Source organism: Vigna umbellata, chromosome 2, assembly GCF_029865625.1.
Source record: "Vigna umbellata cultivar VRB3 chromosome 2, Vumbellata_1.0, whole genome shotgun sequence".
In the NCBI taxonomy this organism is placed as follows: domain Eukaryota; kingdom Viridiplantae; phylum Streptophyta; class Magnoliopsida; order Fabales; family Fabaceae; genus Vigna; species Vigna umbellata.
The window spans coordinates 15,582,522-15,599,246 of record NC_142166.1 but is presented as its reverse complement, the minus strand read 5'-3'; the positions used below and the strand labels follow the sequence as shown (position 1 = coordinate 15,599,246).

General features: G+C 33.4%; 2 protein-coding genes and 1 pseudogene across 2 annotated transcripts; all 3 read left to right on the top strand.

Annotated features, from left to right (window-relative positions):
• The first annotated feature begins 377 nt into the window (after window positions 1–377).
• On the top strand, window positions 378–1,739 carry LOC148203496 (uncharacterized). Its single transcript, XM_088106211.1, has 4 exons — window positions 378–628; window positions 719–935; window positions 1,021–1,182; window positions 1,264–1,739. Exons 1-4 carry the CDS (start codon window positions 455–457, stop codon window positions 1,737–1,739), a joined length of 1,029 nt encoding a protein of 342 aa, XP_087962337.1. The 5' UTR covers window positions 378–454.
• Window positions 1,740–5,240: 3,501 nt separating this feature from the next.
• LOC148203495 (uncharacterized) lies at window positions 5,241–6,504 on the top strand. Its single transcript, XM_088107622.1, has 3 exons — window positions 5,241–5,492; window positions 5,634–6,038; window positions 6,436–6,504. Exons 1-3 carry the CDS (start codon window positions 5,241–5,243, stop codon window positions 6,502–6,504), a joined length of 726 nt encoding a protein of 241 aa, XP_087963748.1.
• Window positions 6,505–7,119: 615 nt separating this feature from the next.
• LOC148203494 (uncharacterized) lies at window positions 7,120–15,616 on the top strand (annotated as a pseudogene).
• Window positions 15,617–16,725: the final 1,109 nt, after the last annotated feature.

The window sequence follows — 16,725 nt, the reverse complement described above, 5'->3', positions numbered from 1 at the left end:
CGAGAATTTATTTTCAATACACAACTTTTTAATTAGATTAGGTAGTGGGTTAAAAGTAACAATCTCAAATATACTTTATTTTGGATGAAAAATGAATAATTTTTAAAAAAATATTTATAAATTTAGAAAATAAAAGATTGTTAATTTACTGATATATTAACATAGATTTGATTAAATATAAGTTATTTATAATTGAGAGTGAATAATTGAACCTAATTAATAGATTTTTCTTGGAATTTCAAAAGAGTGATTAGAGTTTAGAATAACTATTTTTAAGTAAACAGAAGTGAAGAAAAGAATTGAATAAAAGGATAAGGGGAAATTAAAAGTGAAAAAAACATAAAATATTTTAAAAAAATTATTCAAAAGGTGGGAAACTGGTGTGTTTAAATACAAACTGTCCTCACACAGTGCCATCACGATTTCTCTTTGCTTGCATTCTAAGAAATAAAAAATGATGATGCAAGAAAGCCTGGGAGTGGAAGAATCGTTCGGAAAGGTTAACATTTCGCCGAGTCAAGTTGCATTCATAGTAGACCAGTATCTCTGCGCCAACAACTTATCGCATACGCGTGCCACCTTCCGCATGGAAGCATCCTCCCTCTTCGCCGGTTCCTCATTCAATCAGGTTTTCTTTTTCTCCTTTTAACAATGCACAACTCTTTTTCTCTTTCTCTCTTAACCAAATTCATTTAATTTTTCCTTTTTTGTTTTCTAGATATACAAGCCTTCGTTAAATTTAAAGCATATACTCGATGATTATATATTTTTGAAGAGAAAAAACTTAATCTTGAATCAAGAAAGGGTTGCGATCATGCAAGAAAAGTACAGAGTTGAGAAATTGGTGCAGGAAGTGCAAAATGTCGTCTATGCTTATCGTTCCTTTCAGAGGCTAATCCCAATAGATATTCCTGTTACGAATAAAACCCCTTCAGGTACATGAATTTAAACATTGGTGTTTTTTTTCATTCCTGAAATTACAGTCCTCGAAGTGTTATAGTTTTGATTTTATTTTTTTAGGTGTGTGTACTGGTACCACCTCCTTTGTTCAGAACACAAACACATACAACAAAATACACGGGCAGCAGTCTAACAAGAGAAAGAATAGTGAAGCAATACATGCGCCCACAATTGCAAAAAAACCTCGTGGTAGACCACCTGGGAAGAAAAATCAAGTTAAAGGTATAATGGTTTCTGTCTATGTTAAGCATACAATATCTTTTCAATTTAATTTTAACTCTTTTATTTCATGTTCTCTCTCAGGTCTAAACGTGCTCCCACCATTAGGGACTCAATCATTAATTGTGAATTCCACAGCTACAGGTTCACAAGTTCCCACCACCTCATCAATCATAGAGACACAACCTGGAACAGCAACCAATAAATCTGTTACAACATGTAATAAGGATGTTGTTACTCATTGTGAGGCTGTTGTGGTCTGTCCTGAAGAAGAAATAAGTAATCAACCCAGCCTTCACCCTTCTCCTATAAGTTCAGATTCTGACACAGAAGATAAGAGGGAATTAGACTGCAATGCCTCTCATGTATTTTTGGAAAATTCAATACCAAATGAGTTTTCCATCCCAGAAACAGAGAAGGAGCATTCACAGTTGGATCTATCACACGTTAAGTTTTCAGATTTAGATATGGAGTACTGGTCAAACTTCTCCTTCAAAGACACAGGCATCTTTGCTGAAGATTATTTTGATGGTCCAGCTTTAACTCAGGTTGATGCATGAAGGTTTTTTGTTTAGATTGATGTGATTCTATGCAATAACATCTTTCACAAAAGGGGACATGCAGTTCTAGTTTATTAGCTTTTGGTTATTAGATAAAGCCAAAATGATTTATCTTTCAGTGATTTTAGCTTACTTCTTTCTTGTAGGAATATATTGTATTCATCTGGAAAACATGTAAAGAAAATTTCTCCTAATGAATAAAGTTTTCAAATTCTTTTTATCAGTGATGGATCTGTCCTTGGCTTTGATTGCTCTGATGAATTTTTTTTATTAACCCTCAGTTAATTATACATTTTAACTTACGAATTTGAACTAGCATAAAAGAGAAACATTTTTCGAATAAAATGTTGGAAGAGATCTTAAAAAAAGAAAAGAAAACAATTGTTTAATGTGTGTTGTAACTTGTAACCTTTGGTTTACTAGTTTGATACAAGGTAACCTGTATGTGATTTTTGTCACTGATCACTGTTATAATTATTATTGCAAAATTTAATTTGGATTAAATTGAATTTTTCAACAATGGGTTAGTTTCAACTTGACTTTGGGAAATTTGACTATAAAGATTTTCACCAAGGACTAGTTCGATAGGAAAGGTGATACAAAGATTTTGGGTTTTTGTTTGCATTGTCTTTCTCGATTGGGAGGAAATTGAGATATAAGATAGAAGGTCAATTGAAAAGAATCTCCTTAAACAAGTAATATATAATTTTCTGCTTTTGCTTTCTCTTTTACTTTTCCAATTATCATTTTCTTAATTCTTGGTTTGTTTTGTTTTCATTTGGGGAAGGGGCTTTGAATTGCTCTACGTCAACGTGCTTCTTATCAAGGAGTAGGGCCTTAAAAAATGGTTAAGAAACCAATCTCATTAGACCACTTTGTTTCTCCTTCTATCAACTCATTTGGAAGCTTGTTCTGTGATTTAGTGCAATTTGCAAAGCCTGATTTGGTTATCATTACATGATGTTATGTCTTAAAAGGAGAAAAAAAGAGAAAAAAGTGATGGGTTGTAATGGCTGCAAATCTTTTTACTACACTGTCATATCATATGTTACCATTGTGATGGAATGGAATATATGGCATTTTTTATTTTGACTATGAAATTCCCCCGAAGTTTTGCGGTTCTACTCTCAAACAAATCCAAGAATAATAGTGAAAATAGAAAGGAGAAACATGTTGGGCCTAGTGTTGAAAGCCTATTTAGCATGTTCTTTTGTAACCCTTACTTACTTTTTTCTATTTATTTACATGTTTATTACATAGACTTTTAAGAGTAATTCTGATAATGTGATTATTATTAGTACCCTTATAAAATAATTAAAATGAATAATTCATCTTGATAATTACTATTAGATGTAATTAAGTAAATTGTATATTTTTATTAAAACTAAAGCATTTTAAATGAAGATTTATTTAAAAAGATTATCCATCATCTTAATATTTATTTTTATTTTTATTTTCTAAAATCTTGAAAGCATATAAAAGAATGAATATTACTGGTTGTGATTAGGGAAAGAAAAAACAATTTGTGTCCGTGAATATCTAGGAATACAATCCATGATGGATAGTTACTATTGTGGATAAAATCCATGACGGATAGTTACTATATACAGATATTTATTACATGCAGGTAACGAATAGCGAGTATTTTAATACCTGTTTCTAAATGGGTTGGGTGTCAGTATTATACTATCCGACTCGCAGATATCTATTATTTGCAAAAAATAATAATAATAATTTAATTTATTTTTTTTAAAATTCAATTTTCTTTTTATTACTCTTAAAATGAAGGGAAAGCTTTTCAATAAAAAAATTACCTAATCCTAATTAAAAATCCCAATTTCCCAATTGTTGGTTTCTTTAAAAAACTTTATTCGGAGTTTTTTTTCCTAATCTCTTCTCTTTTATATTTCTCGCGAGCAAACCCAAAAGCTTCAAGCTTCTTCTCTATCCCTGTTCTCACACAGACAACTCAGTTTGGGGAAAAACATATATGTCTCTTGATATGAAAGCTTATAAAGAGTAATTCGAGTGTTTGGAAGCAATGGTTGAATCAATGAGTAAGCCCTCTGGATCCTGTACTCTATCCATGAAAGCTAAGATTTATCTCAATACTGTTGGTCATGTGTCTCAAGGTATTTGAATTCTTGATTCAGGAGCAACTGATCATATGCCACCTTTTCATGTGTCCTTCAACTCATATGGTAAAACAAATTGAGAACAACTTATTACAGTTGCGAATGGTCAGGGTATACCTATATGCGACTTTGTGAGTATAATTTTGGAATCATCTATTGTATTAAAGGATGTTTTACATGTTCCACAATTAGCTAATAGTTTTATCTTTAAGAGAAAAGTCACACATGATTTAAATTGTTCAATAACATTTTTTTCAACTTATTGTCTTTTTAAAGACCTTGCTACGGGAGAGACGATTTTACCTATAAAAGGCTTGGGAATCCTTCATTCAATCTTATCAAATCCTTATTTTTTCATTTGTTTAACAAGAAGTCTGTTGAGTCTTTTATTTGTAAGTTGTCAAAACACCATCGTGCATCTTATCCTATTAGTAATAAAAAGAGTACTTCTCCATTTGATTTAATTCATTATGATGTTTGAGGACCTATCGTAGAATATATTTTTGGAGCCAAATGATTTGCTACCTTTATTAACGATTGTACTAGTGTTATGTGGACATACCTTATGAAACACAAATTAGAAGTTTTCCAAATCTTTGTTAATTTTTTCCGTATAGTCCAAAATCAATTTGGAAAAAATATTAAAAGAATTAGGTCTCCTGGTGGTAGTGAATATTCGAATAATGAATTTCTCAATTATTTGTCTCATAATGGTATTGTTCATGAACTAACATGTGTAAACACTCTTAAACAAAAACAGGGTTACAAAAACAAAAAGAATTGTAATCTTCTTGAAGTAACTAAAGTTCTTCTTTTTCAGATGTTTGTTCCAAAAAATTACTGGGGAGAAGCTGTGTTAACTGTCACATGTCTCACTTGTTGGCATGAGTCATTATAATCTCATAAAATTAGGAACATTTATTGTAATTGCTTTCAAATCACGTATATCAAGGGATAAACTTATGTTTAGTTAGGAGCATCGTGAATAGGCTAGAAAAGCTCCTAAAATTCCTCTTCCCTATATCTATTTATACTCTGTAAACGACTCAATAAAAGATTAAGGTGAATAAAATACCTTCATTTTTAATACATGGTATCAAGAGCATAATCTTGGGATGCAAACAACTCTAAATAGATGGGTGATTCATCCGAAATGGGAGATTCTTCAGCGAATGGCGATTCCACGGTGCAGCCATCAAATGCTTCTGCTGCCGAGTCCATTTGTGAAAATCTTACGGCCAAAATGACGGAGGCTTTCTCGAAAGCGCAACCCACATCACAATCGTCAATCTCTGATTCTTCAATAGTACCGATCAACATCAAGTTGGATGGTTCCAACTATGCCCTACGGTCCTAGGTGGCTGAGATGTACATCTCAAGCAAAGCCAAACTGGGATATATTGATGGATCTTTTCCTCCGTCATCGAAAACTAATTCCGCATTCCGTAAATGGCAAACTGAGAACGCGATAGTGAAAGGATGGTTGATCAACTTACTGCATCTTTCACTGGTGGGGAATTTTATCCGCTTTCCAATCGCTAAAGAGGTATGGGACGCCATTGGTACGACATACTTTGATGGATATGATACGTTACAGGTTTATGACCTTCGACGGAAGGTAACCCGGATGCGGCAGAAGGGGGGATTGATTGAAACATATTCTAATGATCTACAAGGGTTGTGGCGTGAGATAGACTTTTGACGTCTTAATCCCATGGAATGCGGGAAAGATATACAAAAATACAATGATTTGCTATAGGAGGAAAGAATTTATATCTTTCTCGATGGATTGGACGACCGACTTGATAAGATTCGAAGTGACATACTCCAACTGAAGCCATTTCACACGATCGAGCAGACTTATCCATATGTTCTAAGAGAGGACACTCGTCAGACCGTGATGACATCTGGGGTAGAGAATATAAAAAGTGGTGCGGTTATGGCCACTAAAGGCTCAAAAATTGGTCAACAACCAACACTAGTGGCTGGGAAACACAACTCCGTCTTGAAGTCAAAAGGCCCATTCGATGGAGGAAAGTGCACACATTGTGGAAACACTAGACATACTCGTGAAACTTGTTTCAAGTTACATGGGTATCCAAAATGGTGGCATGAGTTGCAAGCTAAGAAGAAAAAAGAAACCACTTCACTAGAGGAGGCACTGGTAAAGTTGCGATAGTCACTGCCGAGTCTTGATTGTCGCTTGTTCCTATGACCAGCTCCTCCGTCTCAATGGAACCAGGTAACTGCGGTCAAGTTTTTTGTAGTTCTAAGTCTCAACATGCAAATGCATGAATTATTAACTCTGGGCAACATACCATATGACTTTTGATCCCACAAACTTCTCTCATTCAACCCCACCACGTAGGACTTGCATTGCAAATGCAAATGGAGTTACATATCGGGTCACAAGTGCTGGAACTGTGACATTATCACCCTCACTCTCCTTATCTCACACTCTTCTTGTTCCTACACTATCTAATAAATTAATGTTTGTAAGTAGAATAACTGAAGAACTCAATTGTGTTCTATTGATGTACTCTACTTTTTTCCTTCTTCAGAATGTTCTCGGCAAGAAGCTTATTGGACGTGGTATTAAGAGGGAGGGAGGGGGGGCTATACTACCTTGATGATTTTAACAAAGGAGAAGCATATCATGTGCACCACCGGGTCAGTGGCAAAGAACGGTAAATATGGTTTGGGCATCGTTAGTTGGGACATCCATCATTCGATTATTTGAGAAACTTATTTCCAGATTGATTTTTAAATTTGAAAAATGCTGAGTTTACATGTAATACTTGTATTCTGGCTAAAAGCCATAGAACCTCCTATCATATGAGTTTGAATAAAATCAGTGTTCCTTTTGCTCTAATACACTCTGATGTGTGGGGACCTTCCCCTAGGACTATTGTATCTGGTCACCGTTGGTTTGTAATATTTGTCGATGATTGCACACAAATGACATGGGTTTATTTGATGAAGACTAAAGATGAAGTGTTTAAAATTTTACAGAATTTTCATGTCATGATCCTACCACCGATAGAACCTATATCACTGTGGATGTGACTTTCCTAGAATCTGAACCTTTCTTTTCTCCTATAGTACACAATTATGCTCTCTAGGGGGAGTCCATGAATAAAGAGCGAAATTGGTACTTGGCAGCTCCATCATCAGTTTTTGAAAAAAAACAAATTGGAGAGCATGAATAAGAAATTGAAGGAGTAATCGAGGATGAACCTACAGAAATGGAACAGAGTGAAGAAGATCCTTCTACTAATGAAGGAATTACTAGTGAAGAAATTAGTGAAAAAATTGCTAGTGAAGAAGTTCCCGTCAATGAAGCGTATATCAATAAAGGAAGTGAAGAGCCCCCTCGCTCCGAAGCACTCGACCCTTTCATTGAGAACAATCCTGAGGTAAGTTCTTCTATTATCTCTTAATCTACTAATACTCCTGTAAGATATGTATTATCTATCGAACGTCTTCTTCTTTCCGATCGGGGCAGGTTGAGTTCTTGTGCTGTCAAGGGTACTGCTAGGACAATTTCAATAGTTGTGCTTGGAGAAACCCAAGTAAGGGGAGCTAGATACTTTTCTATGGGTTGTATGAACAATACATGTGCTGAGATCTGTAATATTCTGTTGTTTGATGAACAAATTTGTGTTTAGAGTGACCTTGTTTTGTATGAATCTGTATGAGTAATTATGGAACTTAAAATTTCTGTTGTAGAATGCTACAGCTGACCGTTCGGTCTTATGCTGCTCTTAGTCTTATATCGTTCGGTTTGGTGCTGCTCTCGGTCAGTACCATTCGGTTTTAGTTACCCTATATCTGGGTAGCATTCGGCCTCATAGCGTTCGGCCAAAGGTCTCAGTACTCGGTCAAAGCTCCTACCGTTCGGCCAAGCTCTTAGAGCTCAGCCGAAGATCAAACCGTTCGGCCAAAGCTCTTAGTGTTCGGCCAAAGATCAAACCGGTTGGCCAAAGCTCTACATGCTCGGCCAAAACCCCTAGCGTTCGGTCTTGAACACGTTCGGTCAGGGTTTATTTGGTGGCGTTCGATCAGGGTTGATTTAGTAGCGTTCGGTTAGGTGTTGATTTGGTAGCGTTCGGTCAGGGTTTATTTGGTAGCGTTCGGTCAGGGTTGATTTAATAGCGTTCGGTTAGGTGTTGTTTTGGTACCGTTCGATTAGGTGTTGATTTGGTAGCGTTCGGTCAGGGTTTATTTGGTAGCGTTCGGTCAGGGTTGATTTAATAGCGTTCGGTTAGGTGTTGATTTGGTAGCGTTTGGTCAGGGTTTATTTGGTAGCGTTCGGTCAGGTGGTGATTTGGTATCGTTTGATTATGGTTGATTTGGTACCATTCGGTCAGGGTTGATTTGGTACCGTTCGGGCAGGTGTTGATTTGGTACCGTTCGGTCAGGTGTAATTTGGTAGCGTTCGGTCAGGGTTGATTTAGTAGCGTTCGGTTAGGTGTTGATTTGGTACCATTCGGTTAGGTGTTGATTTGGTACCGTTCGGTCAGGGTTTATTTGGTAGCGTTCGGCCAAAGCTCTCGATGCGAGGCCAAAGTCATACCGTTCGAACCAAAGCCTTAAGCGCTCGACCAAAGCTCATAGTGTTTGGTTCCAGCCTCTTTTGCTCTTGTTTTGGGTTGAATTAAGTGTGTGGGATGATTGCAACGCATAGTATGATGTCGATAATGTGATTATATTACAATTATGTGAGTATGTGAAACATGTTTGGTGGTTAAAAATATGTGCTTGTACTAGTATGGTTGATGGACGTAATTCCATGGATTTCAAAGCGAGGTTACATGGTGGTGCCCTATAGTGTTGGACGTAATTCCATGATCTTTCAGGAGAAAATTCATGGTGGTGCCCTAGTAATGTTTAGAATGAATTGCATGGTAGCTCAGTCTTGGGGGTTTTCCTGACGCTCCAATGGTCTTTCATTCTCAAGTAGAGAGGATTGATTCATGTGGTGAGGAGTAGCAGGAGGTCCTAGTCTTGGGTGCTTCCAGTATGACCCAAGGTGAATGATGACGACTAACCTCGTGAGTGTGGTAGGGTAAAACCCATTGGCAATGGCTTTGCAAAGTAGTAGAGGCCACCACGAGTGCATAACCCGCCATAGCTCGGCAATCATTCTAGTCCGGATGAGTCAAGTTTAAGTGCAACAAGTCATGTGTGTGTAGTGTACTTGTATTTGTCTTTATTTGCATGTTGTCTGTGACTGTTATAACATGATTTTATATCTAGCTCACCCTTGCTTGCTTGGTTGTTGTTGCTTGTGTATGTTTCCTTTTGCGATGATCATCCACTTGGGTAGGAGCAGAGAGCGAGGAGGACACTTTGGAAGCAACTCTTGATGGGGACGGACAGTGTTACAAGCTTAGATTTGCTAGCTTTTAATTCCATGAACTCATATTATTTGGAAGGACTTTAATGCATCTAAAGTTTTAAATTCTTTGTAATTTCCGGGGAGAAACTCTAATACTCTAGTTTTCAATTCCACACTATTCTAAGGATGACTGAAATCCTAATTACTCTTGACTGCTTTCCTATATTATGCATGATGATGACTTTATTATATATTGGGACGTCACAATATATGTACTCAAATTAACATGACTTACTCGTGGTGATAAAAAAAAATATTTTTAAAAAAATGCCTAAGTTTTGTAATATTAACTTTGAATTACACCATTTTTTTTGTAAAAAGATCTAATATTCATCCCAACTAAAAATGATATTAATTCAATATTTTTATTATTTATTATATTGTTTTGTATTATCTTCTTTCTTTTTAGCAGAATTATTGTATAATTTGACTACTTTGAATATGTGAATTGAATTTAAATATAAAATGAGATATTTTAAAGTCTTAATTATTAAGAAATAGATTTTAAATATAATTTAGTTCTACAAAACCTTAAAATAAGATTTATACTTAATTATATATTATAAATTGATTTATAATTTGACAATAGTTTTGGGAAATATTTGTGTACACAGTAATGAAGAAATGGAAAGGAGAAAGAACTTGTGAGATTGAGAAAGAATGCAACAAGACAATGACCAATTAACAGCAGGTGTTTTGAGTGTGTTCAACCAATACTAACCAAAAACGGCTTTGGTTTTATATAGAACCTTACATTTACTGCTTTATATTATTCATCAAAATGGTCCCACAAAATATATAAGTTTTAGGTGAACTAGGATTTCCCTCCCTATTTCTTTCTTCAATGATAAGATGGAAATTGGAGAAGAGTGAAACTAAGGCGGATAGTTAGGTTCAATAGAAATAGATTCAGACTTGTTAATTTTTATTTTATTTTGTTCTTTTTTTATAAAATTTTCAATTTTCAAATAAATGGATGTTGTGTTTTGTAATGATTTTTTTCTTTGTTTTTTTTCTATCCTTTTATGAGTTTGATTTATTTAAGAATTTTTGTAAATTTTTTAAAAATGTTCATTTTCGAATTCTCCACCATTGGTCACTTCTCATTGTCATAATCTTACAATCTTTTTCATTTTCTACCTTATAAAGTTTAGAAAAGGTGTCAAAAGCACCATCCTTATAGGTTAAGAATTTTACCCATGTCCATCTAGTGAAGTCGTTGACTACTACTAGTCCATAACATTTATCACTTACAAATGTGGTTTTTGTAAGACCAAATACTTCTATATGAGACAACTCAAAAGGTCTTTTAGTATAAATAACATTTTTACATTTAAAAGATTCTTTGACATGTTTGTCTTTCACGTAAGTATCACAAAAGACTGTGTTGAATGACACTTTAGGCAACCCTCTTACAATGTCATGGTATTGCAACTTTGAGATTAATCTCATGTTTGCATGTCCATATTTATGATGCCATATCATTGCCTCATCTTTTATAGACACTAGACATGAAACACTTTGAGCATGCAACTCATTTAGGTCTATCTTGTATAAGTTTCCTTGCATATCAACAGAAAATACTAGTAGACCTTTGTTGTCTATGACTCTACATTGGCCTTTTTCGGAAACAACATTATATTCACTGTCACATAATTGACTTATGTTAAACAAATTATGTTAATGAATACATTATCAATAAAGGGGGAAATGTCTGTACATATCTTTCCAATGCCAATTATTTTGCCTTTTTGGTTTCCTTCGTAGATTACTATTCCTCCCTTCTTACTCCTTAGACTTTGGAACATACACATTTCTCCCGGTCATGTGTCATGAGCACCCATTGTTCAATTACCAGGACCAGGGTTTCTGTTTTACTGTTAAGCATATTTGCAAGAAAGATTATTTCGTATTTGGGTACCCATCTAGCATTTTATCCTTTCTTATTGGATTTGGACATCTTCTTATTTTCAGAAGTTGATGTATAACTAGTATTTTTATCATTGGGATTAACAAAATAAACGAAGTACCAAAAACACATTAGAAGGGGGAGGGGTTGAATAGTGTTAATGGAAAATTTTTCACAACCCTTCTGATATAGCATGCTACCGAGCTCTTGAAATTTTCCTTTAAATGATTAGAAGCTTGACTTAATAGAAAAAAACTCAAATATTTTCTAACACTTTACCACATCGTCATATTGTCATTATTACTGCTATCACCGCCGCTTTCATCATTACTGCTGCAGAGGAAGAAGACGAGAATGAATGTTCTAGACATAGAAAAGAAAAAAATGCAGAAAAAAAAATCATCTTGAAAAAGCTCTTTCCCAAATATATTTTAAAAATGACTTTCACAATATATTAGAAGTATTTAAAAAACCTCATTCCGAAAGATATTATATATTATTTTAAACTTTTTTGTTCAAAAATCTATTCTATAATACATGTATATGAAAAATTCTATTCTGAAATATTTATTTCGAAAACTATGTTCCTATAATTTCATTAGCAAATATAATTCTGGAAATTCCGTAACGTTTCTAGAACATAATTCTGGAAGACAATTTTTCAAACAGTAAAATGGTTATTTTGAAAATTTTATGGATTTGGAAAGAAATCTAGTGTACAATAAGTAAAACTCCGTTAGGTTTTTTGTTATTAGGAGTGTTTGGTCTCGAACAATCAAACACTTATATATGTTGTTACTCGTTTTTTCTGTTTATTAAATTGAATAAAGGAAGAAGAAATTATTTCTCAAGTCTTAATAATAAATGTAACTATGCACAAATGGACAATTTCAAAGAATTTTCCAATGCCTTATAAACATTTTACTATTTGTAATTTTATAACCAAAAGATATAAGAAAAAAGAACATTTCGAGAATTTATTTTCAATACACAACTTTTTAATTAGATTAGGTAGTGGGTTAAAAGTAACAATCTCAAATATACTTTATTTTGGATGAAAAATGATTAATTTTTAAAAAATTATTTATAAATTTAGAAAATAAAAGATTGTTAATTTACTGATATATTAACATAAATTTGATTAAATATAAGTTATTTATAATTGAGAGTGAATAATTGAACCTAATTAATAGATTTTTCTTGGAATTTCAAAAGAGTGATTAGAATTTACAATAACTATTTTTAAGTAAATAGAATGAAGAAAAGAATTGAATAAAAGGATAAGGGGAAATTAAGAAATCGTGGTGTACAGTAAGTAAGACCTAGGGATGGCAAAAAAATCCGCGCCCGCGGATATCCGCGGATAAAATCCGCGACGGATAGTTGGTACCCGCGGATATTTACTATCCGCGGGTTGCGGGTAGCGGGTTTTTTAATACCCGCTTATAAACGGGTCGGGTGCGGGTATTATACTATCCGTATCCACGGATATCCGCTACCCGCAAAAAATAAAAATAAAAATTTAATTTATATTTTATTAAGTTAAATTTAATTAAAATTAACATTAATTTATATTTTATAAAGTTAAATATAATTAAAATTAAATTTTAATTTATATTTAATTAAATATATATTATATTTTATATATTTTTTGTAATTTTATTTAAATTTTATTATAATATTTTATAAAAATATATTTTTTTAAATATTTATGGGATATCCACGGGTATCCACGGATATCCGCGGGTTTTAAAATATCCGCGGATATTTTTTAAGCGGATATCCGTGCGGGTAGCGGGTCGGGTAGCGGGTGGATTTTTTTTTGTCGGGTCGGGTTGCGGGTAGGCACTATCCGTGCCCGACCCGATCCGTTGCCATCCCTAGTAAGACCCCGTTAGGTTTTATGCTAATAGGAGTGTTTGGTCTCGAACAATCAAACACTTATATATGTTGTTACTGGTTTTTTCTGTTTATTAAATTGAATAAACGAAGAAGAAATTATTTCTCAAGTCTTAATTTTCTTTGTCCCTTGTGACTTTTTTTTATCTGTATTTTACAATTATAGCTCTTGAATTTGAAGAGTTTTAAATATTTCATTTCCCATGATGGCAGGAAAAACATTAAGTTCTTGTAATAACTAAAATGAAAATCCTCCTTGTGCAGTGGGTCTTCCACCACATGATCCAGTGTTAAATGTGTTTATGTAGCTAGCAACGACGAAAAACAAATTGGTAAAGAAGATTGCATTATAAAGTTCCTTAGTAGGTTGAATGATGAGTTTGATGTAATTAGAACTCAAATTTTGGCCCTTGTTCACTTGAATGAATTTGGGAGGATTTGAAGGTAAATCTTTTGTTATATATTTGAGTGGATTTTGGAGGTAAGTGAGAATGAATTTGGAAGTAAAATTTTTTGATCTGTCACATCAATCAAATTATACACTAATTCTCACAAACTTTACTTCCAAAATCCACTGAAATAAACAATAAAAAAATTAACTTTAAATCCTCTCAAATCCATTTAATTACTGAAACCCTTTCCTTAGTACTACAACATGAATTGAGGATTGAAAGTTTAATAATAAATGTAACTATGCACAAATATGGACAATTTCATAGAATTTTCTAATGCGTTATAAACATTTTACTATTTGTAATTTTATAACCAAAAGATATAAGAAAAAAGAACAATTCGAGAATTTATTTTCAATACACAACTTTTTAATTAGATTAGGTAGTGGGTTAAAAGTAACAATCTCAAATATACTTTATTTTGGATGAAAAATGAATAATTTTTAAAAAATATTTATAAATTTAGAAAATAAAAGATTGTTAATTTACTGATATATTAACATAGATTTGATTAAATATAAGTTATTTATAATTGAGAGTGAATAATTGAATCTAATTAATAGATTTTTCTTGGAATTTCAAAAGAGTGATTAGAGTTTAGAATAACTATTTTTAAGTAAATAGAAGTGAAGAAAAGAATTGAATAAAAGGATAAGGGGAAATTAAAAGTGAAAAAAACATAAAATATTTTAAAAAAATTATTCAAGAGGTGGGAAACTGGTGTGTTTAAATACAAACTGTCCTCACACAGTGCCATCACGATTTCTCTTTGCTTGCATTCTAAGAAATAAAAAATGATGATGCAAGAAAGCCTGGGAGTGGAAGAATCGTTCGGAAAGGTTAACATTTCGCCGAGTCAAGTTGCATTCATAGTAGACCAGTATCTCTGCGCCAACAACTTATCGCATACGCGTGCCACCTTCCGCATGGAAGCATCCTCCCTCTTCGCCGGTTCCTCATTCAATCAGGTTTTCTTTTTCTCCTTTTAACAATGCACAACTCTTTTTCTCTTTCTCTCTTAACCAAATTCATTTAATTTTTCCTTTTTTGTTTTCTAGATATACAAGCCTTCGTTAAATTTAAAGCATATACTCGATGATTATATATTTTTGAAGAGAAAAAACTTAATCTTGAATCAAGAAAGGGTTGCGATCATGCAAGAAAAGTACAGAGTTGAGAAATTGGTGCAGGAAGTGCAAAATGTCGTCTATGCTTATCGTTCCTTTCAGAGGCTAATCCCAATAGATATTCCTGTTACGAATAAAACCCCTTCAGGTACATGAATTTAAACATTGGTGTTTTTTTTTCATTCCTGAAATTACAGTCCTCGAAGTGTTATAGTTTTGATTTTATTTTTTTAGGTGTGTGTACTGGTACCACCTCCTTTGTTCAGAACACAAACACATACAACAAAATACACGGGCAGCAGTCTAACAAGAGAAAGAATAGTGAAGCAATACATGCGCCCACAATTGCAAAAAAAACCTCGTGGTAGACCACCTGGGAAGAAAAATCAAGTTAAAGGTATAATGGTTTCTGTCTATGTTAAGCATACAATATCTTTTCAATTTAATTTTAACTCTTTTATTTCATGTTCTCTCTCAGGTCTAAACGTGCTCCCACCATTAGGGACTCAATCATTAATTGTGAATTCCACAGCTACAGGTTCACAAGTTCCCACCACCTCATCAATCATAGAGACACAACCTGGAACAGCAACCAATAAATCTGTTACAACATGTAATAAGGATGTTGTTACTCATTGTGAGGCTGTTGTGGTCTGTCCTGAAGAAGAAATAAGTAATCAACCCAGCCTTCACCCTTCTCCTATAAGTTCAGATTCTGACACAGAAGATAAGAGGGAATTAGACTGCAATGCCTCTCATGTATTTTTGGAAAATTCAATACCAAATGAGTTTTCCATCCCAGAAACAGAGAAGGAGCATTCACAGTTGGATCTATCACACGTTAAGTTTTCAGATTTAGATATGGAGTACTGGTCAAACTTCTCTTTCAAAGACATAGGCATCTTTGCTGAAGATTATTTTGATGGTCCAGCTTTAACTCAGGTTGATGCATGAAGGTTTTTTGTTTAGATTGATGTGATTCTATGCAATAACATCTGACACAAAAGGGGACATGCAGTTCTAGTTTATTAGCTTTTGGTTATTAGATAAAGCCAAAATGATTTATCTTTCAGTGATTTTAGCTTACTTCTTTCTTGTAGGAATATATTGTATTCATCTGGAAAACATGTAAAGAAAATTTCTCCTAATGAATAAAGTTTTCAAATTCTTTTTAACAGTGATGGATCTGTCCTTGGCTTTGATTGCTCTGATGAATTTTTTTTATTATATACATTTTAACTTACGAATTTGAACTAGCATAAAAGAGAAACATTTTTTTAATAAAATGTTGGAAGAGATCTTAAAAAAGAAAAGAAAACAATTGTTTAATGTGTGTTGTAACTTGTAAGCTTTGGTTTACTAGTTTGATACAAGGTAACCTGTATGTGAATTTTGTCAGTGATCACTATTATAATTATTATTGCAAAATTTAATTTGGATTAAATTGAATTTTTCAACAATGGGTTAGTTTCAACTTGACTTTGGGAAATTTGACTATAAAGATTTTCACCAAGGACTAGTTAGATAGGAAAGGTGATACAAAGATTTTGGGCTTTTGTTTCCATTGTCTTTCTCGATTGGGAGGAAATTGAGATATAAGATAGAAGGTCAATTGAAAAGAATCTCCTTAAAGAAGTAATATATAATTTTCTGCTTTTGCTTTCTCTTTTACTTTTCCAATTATCATTTTCTTAATTCTTGGTTTGTTTTGTTTTCATTTGTGGAAGGGGCTTTGAATTGCTCTACATCAACGTGCTTCTTATCAAGGAGTAGGGCCTTAAAAAATGGTTAAGAAACCAATCTCATTTAAAAGTGATGGGTTGTAATGACTGCAAATCTTTTTACTACACTGTCATATCATATGTTACCATTGTGATGGAATGGAATATATGGCATTTTTTATTTTGGCTATGAAATTCCGCCGAAGTTTTGCGGTTCTACTCTCAAACAAATCCAAGAATAATAGTAAAAATAGAAAGGAGAAACATGTTGGGCCTAGTGTTGAAAGCCTATTTAGCATGTTCTTTTGTAACCCTTACTTACTTTTTTCTATTTATTTACAT

Bases quoted from the DNA above. Each gene is read 5' to 3' on its own strand.
- LOC148203496 (XM_088106211.1), top strand. From the start codon at position 455: ATGATGATGCAAGAAAGCCTGGGAGTGGAAGAATCGTTCGGAAAGGTT. The intron at 629-718 runs GTTTTCTTTTTC...TTTGTTTTCTAG, and splicing joins CCGGTTCCTCATTCAATCAG to ATATACAAGCCTTCGTTAAA. The intron at 936-1,020 runs GTACATGAATTT...TTATTTTTTTAG, and splicing joins TACGAATAAAACCCCTTCAG to GTGTGTGTACTGGTACCACC.
- LOC148203495 (XM_088107622.1), top strand. From the start codon at position 5,241: ATGTACATCTCAAGCAAAGCCAAACTGGGATATATTGATGGATCTTTT. The intron at 5,493-5,633 runs GTAACCCGGATG...GATTTGCTATAG, and splicing joins TTTATGACCTTCGACGGAAG to GAGGAAAGAATTTATATCTT. The intron at 6,039-6,435 runs GTAAAGTTGCGA...TTCCTTCTTCAG, and splicing joins CTTCACTAGAGGAGGCACTG to AATGTTCTCGGCAAGAAGCT.